This window comes from Hakea prostrata, chromosome 1, assembly GCF_041222555.1.
Source record: "Hakea prostrata isolate BN-2017 chromosome 1, UWA_Hpros_2, whole genome shotgun sequence".
In the NCBI taxonomy this organism is placed as follows: domain Eukaryota; kingdom Viridiplantae; phylum Streptophyta; class Magnoliopsida; order Proteales; family Proteaceae; genus Hakea; species Hakea prostrata.
In genome coordinates, this window is record NC_142600.1 from 19,365,976 (window position 1) to 19,380,989 (window position 15,014).

Genomic DNA, 15,014 nt, shown 5'->3' on the forward strand with positions numbered 1-15,014 from the left:
TATATCCCTATACGTATTCTATAATATCCATTGTGGTCATTTTAGCTCATCTGATTTAAGTTATGTTTTGACTACCACGCTCATAAAACTCTAGAGCTGATATTACCATGTTACACCACAAATCACTGTGAATTTCTCTTTTTTTGTTCTTCTATTTATTTCAAGGCATTTTCTGTTGTTTTTTGTGGCAGGGTTGTGGTCACAAGGACTTCTGTCCATTTGAAGATTTCAAGGTACTGCTCCATGATCTAGCTCCCTTGTTTTGATGGTTGTCTCTGTTCAGTTGATCATGTATATATATAATTTTTTTGTAATTGCAGGAAAGAATCGTCGACCCTGCTCTGAAGCATGACTTTCATTCACTCTGCAATATGAAGCTAGAAGATCAAAAGCCCCAACCAAGTACAGGCAAGTTAACTCAGTTAATCACTGGGTTGTACCGTGAAAATGGCGAAATGCGGAAACGTAATGTCGACCTGTAGTTAATTTTTCACAAAAGAGGGAGATCCTGGCCTTCCTTCTTGCCAGTCCATCCTCTAATACTGAAACCACAGCTAATTCGGATACTTGTGGATGTAACCATTGATTCTGGACTTCTCAACAATGTAAGATTCCAACTACTGCAAACATAATGCCTTCTTCGTAATATAGGCAATTACTTTAATTGATGTGGCGCAGAGTTCCTTGTCAGATGTACAATGTCTCAACTGTTGTACATGTATTCAGCCTCATGACATTAAGTTCATCAGTACAATTTGTCCCTCCCTCCAACCCCCCCCCCCCACCTCCGGAGAAAATAAAAGAAAATAAACGCGCATACAATTTATTGATGTGCTGCAATATCTCTGCTGTGTTATGCTTATAGTTTTATCATTAGCCAGATTTTGTAACGCATTTACACAGACAAGTTCCTCCTGGTTGGAGAGGTTTCAAGTCTGTTACCCCCCACCATGTGAAGATATCTTCTATATGTTCTCTTGCCCCTCACCAATCACCTCTTCTACTGGATAGAAAGGATGGAATTTGCCTTTTCTGAAGACGATATAAAGAGAAACCTCTTCAGAACTGATGGAAGCCAAGAAGACATCCTCTGATAATTATGCTTCTTCAATTAGTGCCTTAGCTGGTGAAGGTGATTGATTGCAAAAAAGCTGGCCGAGTTGAATAGGTATATCTTGCTGTTTTCTGAATGTCAAGCATGCATTTAACAAACACGAAGAACGTTTCATCGATGAGATGAGATGAGATGAGATGTGGAACACCTAAGCTGTGAATATGTCCAGTTGGGATCAAAGAATTGTTGCAAACAGGTATATTGAAAAAGTCTATTCAATTGGTTGATCTCGTCAGATGGCGAAACACACAAAGATGAAGTTGTCCTGTAGTTAATTTGTCTATGGAACATGAGTATTTGTGTTGTTTTCTTGTTTGAAACCTGAGTTTCAGCTAGGGCCAGGACTTTCTTCTAGCAAGTCTCTCTCTCTGAGGTTGAGAGAGCTAAGCTCGACTGTGCCTTCAGCCACAACTTAAGGTTGCAAGTTTTCTTGATGGTATTGTTTTCCACCAAGATATTTCTACTACAGGAGAACCCTACCTTTTTGGGGTTCTCAAAAGCAAGATATTTTCCTGCTTGCGAATTTTTTATGTTATATTTCTATTTCCTTAATCAGATTCTTAAAAGTTTTTAATTTGAACTCCACACAACGCTAGGAATAGGAGGGTTAAAAAAAACATACAGGAGCACCTCAAAAGTAAAGATTTCCAAACCACAACCTTGATAGCAATCCAAGAAAATCAACTTCATCCCGGAAAACAAGAAGTATATCAATATGGAAAAAACAAAGAAAAACAAAAACAAGATTCTCTATTTACATAATACTTGTATGAATCCAAACAATTATTAATGAATCAACAAGTTGGAGCTTAATCCTCAGTCGTGGATGATGGAATGAATCAAAATAGCGGCCTCATCAGCTTCAAGAACCGCATCATCTGAACAAAAATTCCAACTAATTATTATCAGTCTAACCGTATGCAGGAAACACAAACAGGGCAGCAGCCATTAACACGCACACAACAGAAGTGCAGTGGCTGATAAATTAAGAATGTAAGGAAATTAGAACTATACATACCCGAAGAGATGGGCAAGTGAGAAGCAAGATTGTCAATGAGCCCTCCACCACCCGCTTCTTTTTTCACTTCTTCTGCTTCAGTAACCTCTGTTTGAACTTTCTCATCTCTCTTCTGTTCCTCTTCTCCACCTTCACTTGAATGTAAGATTTTGGAGATGAAACTATTGAAGGTCCCAACATTACCACCACCATCAGTAGTCGGTTCTACTTTTTTTCCTTCGCCTTCATCTTTGAATCGATGAAAGGTTTGTTCTCGTTCTTCAGCCTGTTTTGACTTGGGACTCAAAGCAGCTCCTAAGCTAGCAGGTAAGGTGGAGATCAAATGGTCTATCAACCTCTCTCTTTTGCCTTCTTCATTGCCTTTCATCCCTTCTCTGACTTCTCCTACCTCAGGCATTACTAGCCCCTCAGTCTCTGTGATTGCATCCTCCATGGTAACAGAGATTAAAAGCTTTTGGCTCTTCTACCTACCTCTATTTATAAGGACGACCAGCAGAGACGAAGGGCATAGTTTCTAGACACGTTCTTGGTACTTGTGTTATCCATATCCTCTCTTCTACTGTGAAGATGATAAGGGAAGGACAGGTGTCTGTCTTCCATTAAAGCATCTAAGTTGAGCTCGCATTCACACAAACGTCGGTTGACCGTTTTTTTGGGTAATCAAATGTCGGTTTACGGTGTCAGCCGTTAAAGGAGACAAAATCTGAATGAAAACGATATTCTGTATCGTTGTCTTCACTCCCCATGCGGTGTCACGTGATCTTATCCATTTTTTCGTTAAAAAGATTTATTTATTCAGACGACTGAGCCATCAGAGTTTTGTTCTGTGAATTTTTTTTTGGTAATGACTTTTGTTCTGTGAATAGGTTTTATAATTTCAAACTGAGAGACAAAGGCGATATCTGTGATCTTCGATTCTACATAGATCTCGATTAAAGTTCCTCTCGCTCTCTGTTGAAATCGCGGAACCTGAATTGACACGAGCCTCTGCAGACGAAGAAGAATCAAGAATTTCCCGGATTTTCAGTGATTGACCAGTTCAACCGATTTTGCAGATCTTCAGTGATCAAATCCCAGTGGACCCGGGCGACGGGGCCCCAACAAGACGGCGAACCGAAACGCGAGGGACCCGGGGGAAAAGAGAAAGCAAGGGGGAGAAAGCAAACGATCAAAAAAGAGCCCGGGCCCCCAAACAACAACAAAACGCGCAACGGGCGCCCGCAGCAGCGGCCAGGCCGCGCCAACACCCGGGGCAGCGGGGCCGACGGGAGGGGCACAGCCGCGGCGGCGGGGCCAAGGAGGGGGGGCAGGGCGGCGCGGCGTTCCGGCGAGGTGGCGCGGCGGCGTCGGCGGCCGTTCGTCTTCGCCCCGGCGGGGGGCGTTCGGCGCGCGCCCCGGTTGGACCTACCTCATCTATTTCCCAATTTTCAAGGTAACCTAAATTTCCAAAGGTTATAGATAGTGGAGACGTCAAACGGGTCAAGAAGATTTACAATGAGGTAAGCCCAACATCCATCTACAAGGTCGAAATCAGGAGAAATGTTGGGAGGTAAATATGCTTTTCTGCACTTTCGCGCTTAATTTTTCAAGCATCTCTATCTCTTCTTGTGAGATTTAGCAGGATGGATATACAGAAAATACTGAATAATCTTGTTAACAGTTTTACATAGCATCAAAGATATGCAAGCGGTTTAAAATTCAGTTTGGCCCTGGATCAGCAAGAATTCTGCCTGCAGAAGATCCCGGTGTGTCATGCCAATAGAACCTATTGATTGTCAAAGGAGAGGCCGAGATCAAATCCTTCCTGGAACTTCTCTCTTCCACCCCTCCCCAAATCAATCCCTCAGAAATAGAAAATCTAGCCAGTTCAACTTTACATGATACATTAAGGGACATTTCTTCCATGTTTACAAAGCCCACTGCTACATTTCTGTCCGCCTTTTACCAGAATCTCTCTAAATTATGTGCATCTATACATGGCTGCGTTGTGTAGGATGAAGAATATGTCCACGACTACAAGATATATTCAGTGAAACAGGACACTGAAGAGATTCAATGACATTTTTTTCTTTTTTTGGTAGAAGATTCAATGACATGTTAAGGCTTCATATCCTGAAGTGGTGGAGGGCTCAGATTCTTCCCCTCGAAACCTGCACGATAGTAAAACATGGAGTTTATGAGCTAGCCGACATTTGTGAAACATCCAGATGAGCCAGCAAAGCTCTACCATGTCCCTAAGTCCACATATCAAGGGAACAGCTCTACAATCTAGAATTTCAACATGTCCACTAAACCCAGCCAAGTTTCAACGTTTAGATAGGAAAGCTACAATGCAATTGATCCAGTCATAGACTGGCAGAAGCTGAGCAGACCATAAAATGGGAGGAAATTATGTAAAAGTATAATAAGAGGGTTATTAAAGTGGAAAACACAAACCTTGAGAGTTTCTGAGTTCAATCTCATGCCACTCTTGAATTAGCGAACAACAGCAACACATGACATGACTTAAGAAGTCATCACACAGACCCCCCTACAAATCCAGATATACAGAGAATAGTCATCTGAGACGCTGCCAATATCCTAGAACTAGTTGAATCACATATAAAAGAACAAGAAGAATAGGTTTTCTTTTTCTTCTTTTTTGGGGGGTGTTTGCATAATGAAGGTTACACATTGAACACTTCGATCTGTTATTTTGAGGATTCCGTGCCAGATCCAAAGCAGCACAATAACAGAGCATCTTTTGGATCTTATGGGAGCATCACGGTCAATTAAAACATCAGGACATCCTTCAAGTTCATGGTGGGTCGATCAATATTTAAAACATTTAAATTTAACACAGGAAAATACAAAACATTCATAAGCTATATGCATACATCTACCATTTTAATACCCCAATACAAGAAAATTCTGAACAGCAGGAAAATAAATTACCTCTATATAAAAAAGTTCCCTAAGTTTTCCTCTCATGCAACAAGTATAACAGCAACATCCAAGTACCAAGGAGTAAGCCATCAGGTCATGGCATGCTTGTCCTCTAGCTGCAACATATTTGAAGTTGGCGATATTATGAATAATTCCAAAAGTATAAGACGAAATTAATGGTCTAAGTAGATTGTGCATGTGGGTGTGTGTATACATACGATGTGGAAAATTTTGTTTACACATGGGATTGGTATGCTTTTCAAGCCCTCTGAAATATTAGGAAATCAGGGGACATGCATAGGGAGGATTGGAATTCCCTCCACATCTTAAGATTCTTAGTCTTGGTTTCTGATCCTTCTATTCTGCATATCGTTTCCACATTCTCTTTTTGCATGCTTAGTCATTTCTGTGCATATCAACATACAAAAGAGACTCCAGCTTGCCTTATTTATCTGACTATTATTTGCATAATGCATAAGATGACTCAAAATTGGAACTATGCAACATCAAATACTTACATATTTTTCCACTTGATGCCACATTTGCTATTGATGCAAATGTTGCACATGGGCAGAAGAAGGTTTTCATGCCTGTCATGAATGGCACACAATCAAGAAGGAATTAAAGACCAATACCAATTCATGAATAATTAATTCAACACAAATAAGACCGGAAACCACGTGATCAATTCATATGAAATTATGGGTCTAACAAGAATGTCAAAAGAGAAGGATTTACTAACATACATAGACTAGGCTCAATGCAACAATCAAAAAGATCAGTTTGCCACACGGATTTGCTATGACATTCCGATTTCAAGTCATGGGACTTGGTACTGGTTTTTGCCGTAGATTGATTCCTACATCACAAATATCCACTGAGAAACCTAAGTAGTTTGTGTGATATTTATATCAGGAATCAATCTGATAAGATTCCATATGATCAAAACGGTATATTAAAGCACCAAAGTTAAATAGCAGCCTGCAAACAACCAAACTGTGGTGTATATATCTACCCTGCTCCTGTGTGAGTAATTTGTAGGCGTGTAGTCCCATCCTTTCCAGGAAACACATGAATAACGTTCTCCGTAACATCAATGAGATGTTGAATCACAACACGCTCTTGGACATTATTGTTAGTTTGTGACCTCTGCAACTCGATGTATAACTTATTCTTTTCCTCCTGAAGAGCCTCATTGAATTCCAAGTTAGGATACCGACGAGACAGCGACTTCTCCAATATTTTTGCATCTTCATTGTTAAGATCAGACTTCAGCACAGCCCCTTGAGCCTCTGCATCATCTTTATCTAAAGTGTAATTTCGATGATCATCTTCGATAGCTTGCATATGCTCCTGTTGCTTACAAGTTAAAAAGGAAGAAAAAATCATATGAAATTTTGGCATCAGTATGACAACAGAGTACATAGTAAGACTCTTATTATTAATAAATGAACTTCTCATTTCTTGGTTAGAGAAATGGATTTGCATAAGGCAGGTTTAGCTTGATATGCAGCTAAATGGATCTAAATAATCTAATAGAAGTGAATCGGTACACTTTGTCAATGAAGAAGATCTCTTTTTGAGCTTAAGAGTCCTTAAAGCAGGAACATATACCCTGTAGTAGACACCCACCACTTTTAATCCAAACTATGAACTACAAACAAATTGAGTGGGACAGAGTTTCCTTCACCTCTAATCAGCTTAAGGCTGCACTTAAGCAATACAACAAATTAGCCTTACACAACTAAAAAGGATCAGCTTCATAGATTCTTCCCCTAAAAAACAAGGTTGAGATTTGAGACTGCACTAGGGCAGTACACATCGGAATTGTTTGATGGGTTTTCTACAGATGTCAATCCCATAAAATATGGGTCGAGAAATTGTATAGACCGGCCAATTCATATTGGTGTGCATAGAGATTAATATGGGTTGATCCAGAGCAGTATCCTATTGGTATTGGGCTGGCAAGTGTGGACAGCCTGCTGTGCCACAGAGGATACACTCTCCTGATATGGGAGAAATGCCTCTCCTGCAAACCAGAAACCGTGAGTGAGATTCTGAGAACAACCCATACACTTAAGACTTACTTTTTCTCCAGTTGGGAGTAAATCATCCAACTCTAACCTTCACCAGTTCAAAGAGATAATGCCTTGGGAATTGTCTCTTTCTATGTACAACTAACCGAACCCGCCGAGGTTCCAAGCCATTGTCTCTTTCTATGTAATAACTCACCGAACCCACCGACGTTCTGAATCATTGTCTCTCTGTAAATATCTTACCCAAACCTCCGAGTCAGTAAACCAACTAATATTATCGCAGCAGACACCATGAGACTAAGAAACTTTTCTCAAATTGAAAATCAATTTAGGGCGAAAACCAAAATCAAACCAATGCAAAACTCTTCCCCCCAACCCCAAGAAACCACTGCTTCTCCTCGCCTCGGCAATCAAGCAATTCTCTGCCATGGTGGCAAATCCAGATGCTAAAGGGAAAGGGAAGAGACGGCGTGGTCCAGGGCTTCCATTAAATTACAAATATAACCCCAAAACCCCTATATTATTAATTCACTGTTGATATGAGGTTGATTTTCCCCTCCCACTGGTAGCTGAATTGACGAAAGCAGCCACCCTATATGAGCTAAGAAGACCCCTTTGCTTCTGGGCAGTTTTGGACAAACAGAAAATGGTGATGAAAAAAGACAAAGGAAGAGAGAGAACCTGAATGCGGTAACCGTGTACGAGAGAGATCAAAGGGACGAGCTTGAGGTAGCGATCGATCTCGGTCTGAACTTGACGGAACTGATACACCAAAGTCCATCCCATAGCTAGCAGGTAGAGGTAACTCCTCTGTCTACAACTCTCCACAAGATCGAGCGCTTTCCTGAGCGACTCCTCTAAGTACTCGAGTGGTTCTCCGGTTGCTGGAAACTTCTTGAGGTCAGTATACTTAAGCTTCTCTAGCAAGGTCTTGATCATCTTCACATGACCTACCAGGTTGTCGCAGTTCTTTCGGTGCATCTTGACGTTTCTGGCTGCCGTTATGATCATCGATATCAGGCCCACTGCGTCCACTCCCATCACCTGTGCAACGTTCTCCATTTCCTCAAAATCTGACTACTTATCTTCCACTACAGTGAGCAACCTAGATTTCGCAGACGGAAACTACAGAGATGGAGAAAGGAAGTAAGGCCTAAGAGTGAGTTCCTTCCTTTCTTTTCTTCGTTGTGTCAACTTTCTCTTTATATAAGTGGGAAGATCGGTCGGGTGAAGCAGTAGACAATGCAGTATCACCGAAAACGACGTCGATACAACTGTGGATTGTGCGCTACGCGTCGTCTTCCTTGTGCTTTGTTAACCCTTTCTTTATCTTTAATGGACCAATATTCAGTCAATTTCTGCCCTGTAGATGTGTGAGTGTTTTTTGTTTTTTTTTTCTTCTTAAATTCTTAGAGAAAGGAAATATGCCAAACCGTCTCGTTTATCTAGCTTCCTACCTAAGAAATAAACCTAACCACAAATCCACTTGAAGAGAACAAATATGTTGAATGTCTTCAATGATTGGACCCACTTCAAGAAACGGGAGGATTTTCTGATTAATCATGCAAGTCGAGAGACATATTCTATCTCAACAAGCACCTCACTAAAACCACCTTCCATCACAACTAACAAACCTTCTAAAACGGCAGTAGCTTCACCCACCACTAGAATCACGAAATGCAACCATAGCCCCCACGAGATTCTTTGGAAAGCCAAGAAAAATGTGATATATGTTTCAACATCATATCAAAAGGTTGAAGTCCATTTATAAGTACATTATTTTATTTAATTTAATCACAAATTTTTACTGTGATTTATAGGTAGATTTCAACCATTTGATATGATGTTATGACACATGTCATACATCTACAAAGTTGTATTTACAACACAATTCCACCTTTTTAGTTATAGACTGTCAAATTAATTTTTGTACACGTGGTGCAATCTCAACAGTCCTCTACAAGCTGCAACCGCTACTACAAATAAAAATCCTTCACAATGCACCTGACATAGATAGCCAACTTGGGCCTACTTGTGTTAGATGAGCAATGAGAGGGAAAGTTGAATGTATCGTGCACTGGGTGTAGAAGATTTGGACGCATTTTAAGAGAGGATTATATATTTGATCCACCCAATTAGTACTTAGAGGTGAGTTCTCCTCTTAAATGAGTACTAAAGAGATATGTGCAGGATGTCAACCTTTTTTTTTTTTTTGCCAAAACGAAAAATCAGCAATAATATTAAGTAAAAGAGTTTAGGTCATAAGACCGATACAAAATAGAGGAATCCACAATAAACAAAAGTGTTATACCCCACCAGGATCTATTTAGAGATAACCTACAAGCCCCCTTGGCAAGGAAATCAACATAGTCATTGTCAGTTCTAGGAATATAGCTAAAATAAACCCTAGGGAAGAAAGAGCAGCGCTTCAAAATATCTACAACTAGACTGAGACACATCCAATCTAAAGAGGATTGGAAACCTAGGAGAGCCCTAACAACAGGTAAACAATCCAAATGAATATGCAAATCAACGGCTCTTAAAGAGGAGCCCAAAATGATGTCATCTCTAATGACTTCAAGTTCAACTAAGGTTGCTGAAGCACTATATCCACATTTGCTTTGAGCTGCTACAAAACCACCATTAGAGGATATCAACTCGTTACCACTACTCATAAGTACAGGCCGAACAGCCAAATAAGAGATTTCAAAAAAAAATCTCTATTTTACAAAATACTATTATTTGCTTATTTGAGTTTTACCAACCTGTCAATATTTATGAGAAAACCTAACACCCTAATCTCATTTAATAGACTTCTAATACCCACCGAATACAAGATATATCTAAATCCAATTAGATCCACATAATACAACACACCAAACCCAATAAAAATTGTAGACTTTTATACCTTTCCTCCTCATGTAAGCTACACACATGTCCCTCTTTGATCTCTGCTGTTTTTTCTTTTGCATAATGTGGAAATGAAACTTTGTTATTGTGATCGTGAAATCAAAATACCTCATGCCCTAATTTCTTCGGACCGAACATACAAGGGTAAATTGGAATACAGAGAAGACAAGCATGATAACGGAGTTCGGCAAGCCTACTCTCGGGACTCGAGTATGAATCAATCCACTATAGGTATGGGTGATTCGGACTAAAGAAGAAGAACGACAAGGAACATATAACGATAACACACGGTTCTCAAAAGATCATCGAAGGATGTTGCTCTTGGATCGAAGCCCCTCTTTCCATCACCAACAACCAACTAGAACCATAGATACGGGTGATCGAAGAGAAGCCATGAACGAAACCTCAGAAGCCAGAACCCGTAGCGAGAGCAAACCAAAATCGAAAAATGAGTTGCATAACTCGTGGAGCCAAACAGCCCTAATATAATAAGGCGAACCATACGAACCAAAACGGTTGGTTCAACACTAACAAATACAAGATTCAGATTACCCCAACATTCTCCCCCTTAATCGATCCCCCAAAGAACTAACTATAGTGAATTGGATGCGACCGTCATCATCCACGATACGCACACACAAGACAAAAAGAAAAAAAAACATAGTACAAAACAAATAAAAATATGCAAAATACCAGACACACTAACCATGCAACACTAATGACTCCATGCGGATATACCATGCAGCAGCACGCAGAGAAAACCCTAAACACATAACTCATAACTCACTCATACAACAATGAAGAGCACACATGCACACACCAGGCATATATCCCAAAAGCGAGATAAACGAATAAGAGTTATAAAAATTTGGGCACATCTCCCCTAAAAGCGCAACAAATGCAAAACCCGATAAACAAACAAATAACCACAAGACACACACCACAATCTAAAACAAGTAATATACAACTAAAAAAAAAAAAACTTACGAACATATGTACTAAAAAGCAACATCACCAATTCCCAACAAATCATGACAATGTAAAAATTTAGAAAGAGGCAATGACTTAGTACCACGGCGCAGGATTATGCTCAGTACTTACCTTTTCAACTAAAAGTGAACCATCGGTTATTTTATCCCGAGAAAGAAGTATTTAATGTCTATATGTTTGGTTCTATCATGATAAACGGGATTCTTACATAAGAAGATAGCACTCACGGTTATCAATAAAGACAACGAGTTTAATCTTCAAAATACCAAGTTCACATAACAAACCATTCAACCATATACTTTCTTTAACACATTCGGATGCAGCAACAAGCTCGGCCTCGAGTGGACGAGCAACTATAGGCGTTGTTGCACCTTCCAACGATGCAATTACCAAATAACGAAAGAAATAAGAAAATAATGATTTCTGTATCTACATTACTAGCATAATCGAGTCAGTATATCCTTCAAGAATAAGATCACCGGTGTGGACTTGAACACTAAACCTTTATGAACAGACCTTTCAAATACCTTAAAAGCCACTTAAGAGCAAGCCAATGTTCTTTACCGGGGTTAGACATAAACCTACTCAATACACTAACGGCATGAGCAATATCGGGTCTAGTACATATCATAAGATACATAAGAGAACCTAAAAGACTAGAATAAGGGATCTTTGACATTTCATTTTTTCAAAATTATTCTTAGGACAATGATCATTTGAGAGTTTAAAATGTGAAGCTAAAGGAACATTTACATGTTTACAATCAAGCATGTTAAACTTCTCAAGCACTTTCAATAAATATAACCTCGACCAATGAACATAGTATCCTCCCCCTTATCCCTATGAATCTCAATCCCTAAAATTTTCTTGGCTGTCCCAAGTTCCTTCATCTCAAATTCAGATTTCAGCTTGTTCTTAACATCTTAAATAAGACTAGAATCAACACAAGCAATCAATATATCATCAACATAAAGTATAAGATATAACACAACAGAATCCGAAATGAGAAAATATAGGCAACGTCATAAACACTTTTCTTAAACCCTACACTCAACACAAATGAATCAAAACGTTTATTCCATTGCCTAGGAGCCTGTTTAAGTCCATAGAGAGATTTCTTCAACAAGCAAGCTTGTGATTCATCTCCAACTGCCGAGATGCCTAAAGGTAGTTGCATATATATCCTTTCTTCTAAATTACCATGAAGAAAGGCGGTTTCACGTCCAATTGCTCTATTGTCATTTTGTTCGAGCAACAAGGGACAACAACAACCTTATAGTCTTATACTTGGCAACCGGAGAGAAAATTTCATCATAATCCACCCCTTCTCTTTGAACAAAACCTTTTGCAACAAGTCTGGCCTTATATCTTTTGGAATTATCAATTCCATCATCTTTGATTTTAAATATCCACTTACAAGGTAATAACCTTTGATCCTTGGGCTTCGAACTAATTCCCAAACCTGGTTCTTATTTAATGAATCTAATTCATCATTAATGGCTTGAACCCATAAATCTTTATCTTTGGAACCCAAAGCTTCTTCATAGGAACTAGGTTCTTCTAACCCAATATCGAGAGACGAAATATCAGTCTCATGTGCAAAGTTGGCTACAAACCTTCTAGGTGGCCTAATCATTCTCCTAACTCTATCCCTGGCCAATTGGTAACTACTCAAATCAGGAACTTCTTCCACCTCACCAGTGGAAGACTCAAGAGAGGGCAATGGCCCACTCTCACTCTCAGAAACTACAACCTCAGACTCTTTAATACCAGAGCTAGGTTGAGGGGAAGTCAAGGGTACTTTTGGTATACTAGAATCAAGAGTCGAGCGGGACTTAAGAAAACATCAGCCTGCCCTAAATCAAATTGAGTGAAGTCTGTCATTCTTTGATCAAGTGGATTCAAGTTGGTATTGTCAATGGAAAGACAAGGGAACACACTCTCCCTAAAGAGAACATCCCTACTAATAAAGGTCTTAACACCGAGGCACGGTCCTATCCCATAGCTTGTATCCTTTCACCCCTCGGGATAACCTAGAAAGATGCTCTTTTTACTCCTGGGTTCTAATTTTCCAATACTCGATGAGCAAAGGATTCACACCCAAATACCCGAGGTAACTAAGACCGGGAGGTTTACCCCACCACATTTCCTCGGGGGTTTTAAACCCTAAGGTAACGAGAGGGACTCCTATTGATTAGGTGAGCAGTGTTATACGACTTCACCCCGAAACCCTTAGGTACCCCTGAACCGATGAGCATACATCTAGTCTTGTTTAAAATTGTCCTATTCATTCTTTCAGCAATACCATTTTCTTGAGGGGTGTATTTAACAGTCCTATGCCTTTGAGTCCCTTTATCATTACAAAATCCATTAAACATTTCATTAACAAATTCTAATCCATTGTCGAGTCCTTAATGTTTTGACTTTCCTATCACTCAAGTTTTCTACCAAAGCAACCCAATACTTGAACTTTTCAAAAGTTTCATCCTTGGTCTTCAATAAGAAGATCCACACTTTCCTAGAGTAGTCATCAACAAGGGATAAGAAATAAGAGTTTCTACCATAAGACAAGACTGAAGCGGTCCCCACAAATCAGCATGTACATATTCTAATATATCCCCGGATAAGTGAGACCCGGCTCCAAAGCTTAACCGGTCTTGCTTACCTAAGACACATGACTCACAAAACTCTAAGTTATCAATGACATCCTTGCCAAACAGGCCTTGTTTACTTAGAGCTTGCATTCCTTTATTGCTTATGTGTCCTAGCCTAGCATGCCACACACTAGTGATATTTGATTCACTTGACGGACAACAAGTATTGGAGATATTATTAAGGAATGTACTACCATCAAAAACATACAAACCAGTGAGAAATGCCCTTTAAACATACATGAGATCCCTTAGATACGAGAAAGACTACCCCCGAGAGATACAAGTTACAAACCCAAAGACTATCAAGGCTACTAATTGAAATCAAGTTTCTCTTTAAGTCGGTATGTATCTAACATCATGTAAGGTAAAAACAGATTTATTGTGATTTAACAATTCAACGGAACCAATACCAACTACATCACATAAATCATCATTACCCATCATAACTTTGGCATTATTCAACTCGGACAAGTGTGTAAACCGGTGTAAGTGTGGACACATGTGATATGTACAACCTGAATCTAAAATCCATCCTTCTTGCCTACTAACCTCGAAATGGTAAGCACCTCACTGATGTCTTCATAGACATTGGCTTGACCATTCTTGGGTCCGAGCATATCGAGAATGGGTATTCTCCAATTCCTTCATTTTTCTCTTAAATGCAAAACAGTTTTTCTTAAAATGTCCTACTTTCTTGCAAAAGAAGCATCTCTTGAGGTTTGTATCAGACTTGTTGTTCCCATTATTATTCTTATTGTTAGACTCATGGCTTTCAATTACTTTTCCCTTTCCTTTTGGTCTCCCTTGTTTGTAAGAGCCCTTGCCCTTTACAACAGGTTTTCCCCATCGCCCTTAGTCTTACCGAAGCCAATAGTTCGGACTCCTATTCTTTAAGGCATCAATCAATTGTTCTAGGGAAATGTTTTGACATGCATATTTGATTGAGTTCTTCACAACAAGGTAATCATTATGTAATGAATTCAATAGGATAATAGACAAGTCCTGATTTTCCAATTTAGTCTTTTCCCCTGTATTGGCTAAGTCTTGAATAAGCTTCTTAAATATATCTAGGTTCTTGTCAAGGGTAGTTGTAGGGTCCATCTTAAACCCATACAACCTCTCCTTCAAATAAATTTTGTTACCTAGATTCTTTTTCTGGTATATCTGCTCAAGCTTGTTCCAAACTTTTATAGGGGTGTTGTCTTCATCATCAAGACACCTGATGACCCCATCTGTGATGTTCCAGAGCATGCAATCAATTGCATTCTCCATCACTTCGTCCTCAAGACTGGATCAATACTTTCAAAGAAAGCATCTAGGTCATCAATTGATCTTAGGAGCTTCTGTTGAGCCATTAAGGCTCGAAC

The 15,014-nt window shown here is 39.5% G+C and overlaps 3 protein-coding genes across 4 annotated transcripts in view; 1 reads left to right on the forward strand and 2 right to left on the reverse strand.

Moving 5' to 3' along the window:
* Positions 1–1,532, forward strand: part of LOC149028096 (uncharacterized) — a 28,035-nt gene extending 26,503 nt beyond the window's left edge. The window contains exons 10-11 of the mRNA XM_089168492.1: positions 192–233; positions 321–1,532. Coding sequence (XP_089024618.1) covers positions 192–233; positions 321–482 — 204 coding nt within the window. The 3' untranslated portion in view covers positions 483–1,532. The remainder of the gene's footprint in view (positions 1–191; positions 234–320) is intronic.
* A 116-nt stretch (positions 1,533–1,648) lies between these two features.
* On the reverse strand, positions 1,649–2,649 carry LOC149028097 (uncharacterized). Its single transcript, XM_089168508.1, has 2 exons — positions 2,133–2,649; positions 1,649–1,992 (listed from the first exon to the last, which is right to left on the reverse strand). The coding sequence occupies exons 1-2, from the start codon at positions 2,563–2,565 to the stop codon at positions 1,931–1,933; spliced, it is 495 nt and encodes a 164-aa protein (XP_089024634.1). The 5' UTR covers positions 2,566–2,649; the 3' UTR covers positions 1,649–1,930.
* Positions 2,650–3,538: 889 nt separating this feature from the next.
* LOC149028098 (protein MID1-COMPLEMENTING ACTIVITY 1-like) lies at positions 3,539–8,410 on the reverse strand. Of its 2 annotated transcripts, none has more exons than XM_089168515.1 (7): positions 7,775–8,410; positions 6,073–6,416; positions 5,804–5,916; positions 5,576–5,647; positions 5,067–5,173; positions 4,569–4,662; positions 3,539–4,282 (listed from the first exon to the last, which is right to left on the reverse strand). In XM_089168515.1, exons 1-7 carry the CDS (start codon positions 8,153–8,155, stop codon positions 4,230–4,232), a joined length of 1,164 nt encoding a protein of 387 aa, XP_089024641.1. In that variant the 5' UTR covers positions 8,156–8,410; the 3' UTR covers positions 3,539–4,229. The 2 variants fall into 2 exon arrangements, with proteins under 2 accessions (XP_089024641.1, XP_089024649.1); XM_089168523.1 differs by having other exon boundaries at positions 3,540–4,282; positions 6,073–6,410; positions 7,775–8,409.
* Positions 8,411–15,014: the final 6,604 nt, after the last annotated feature.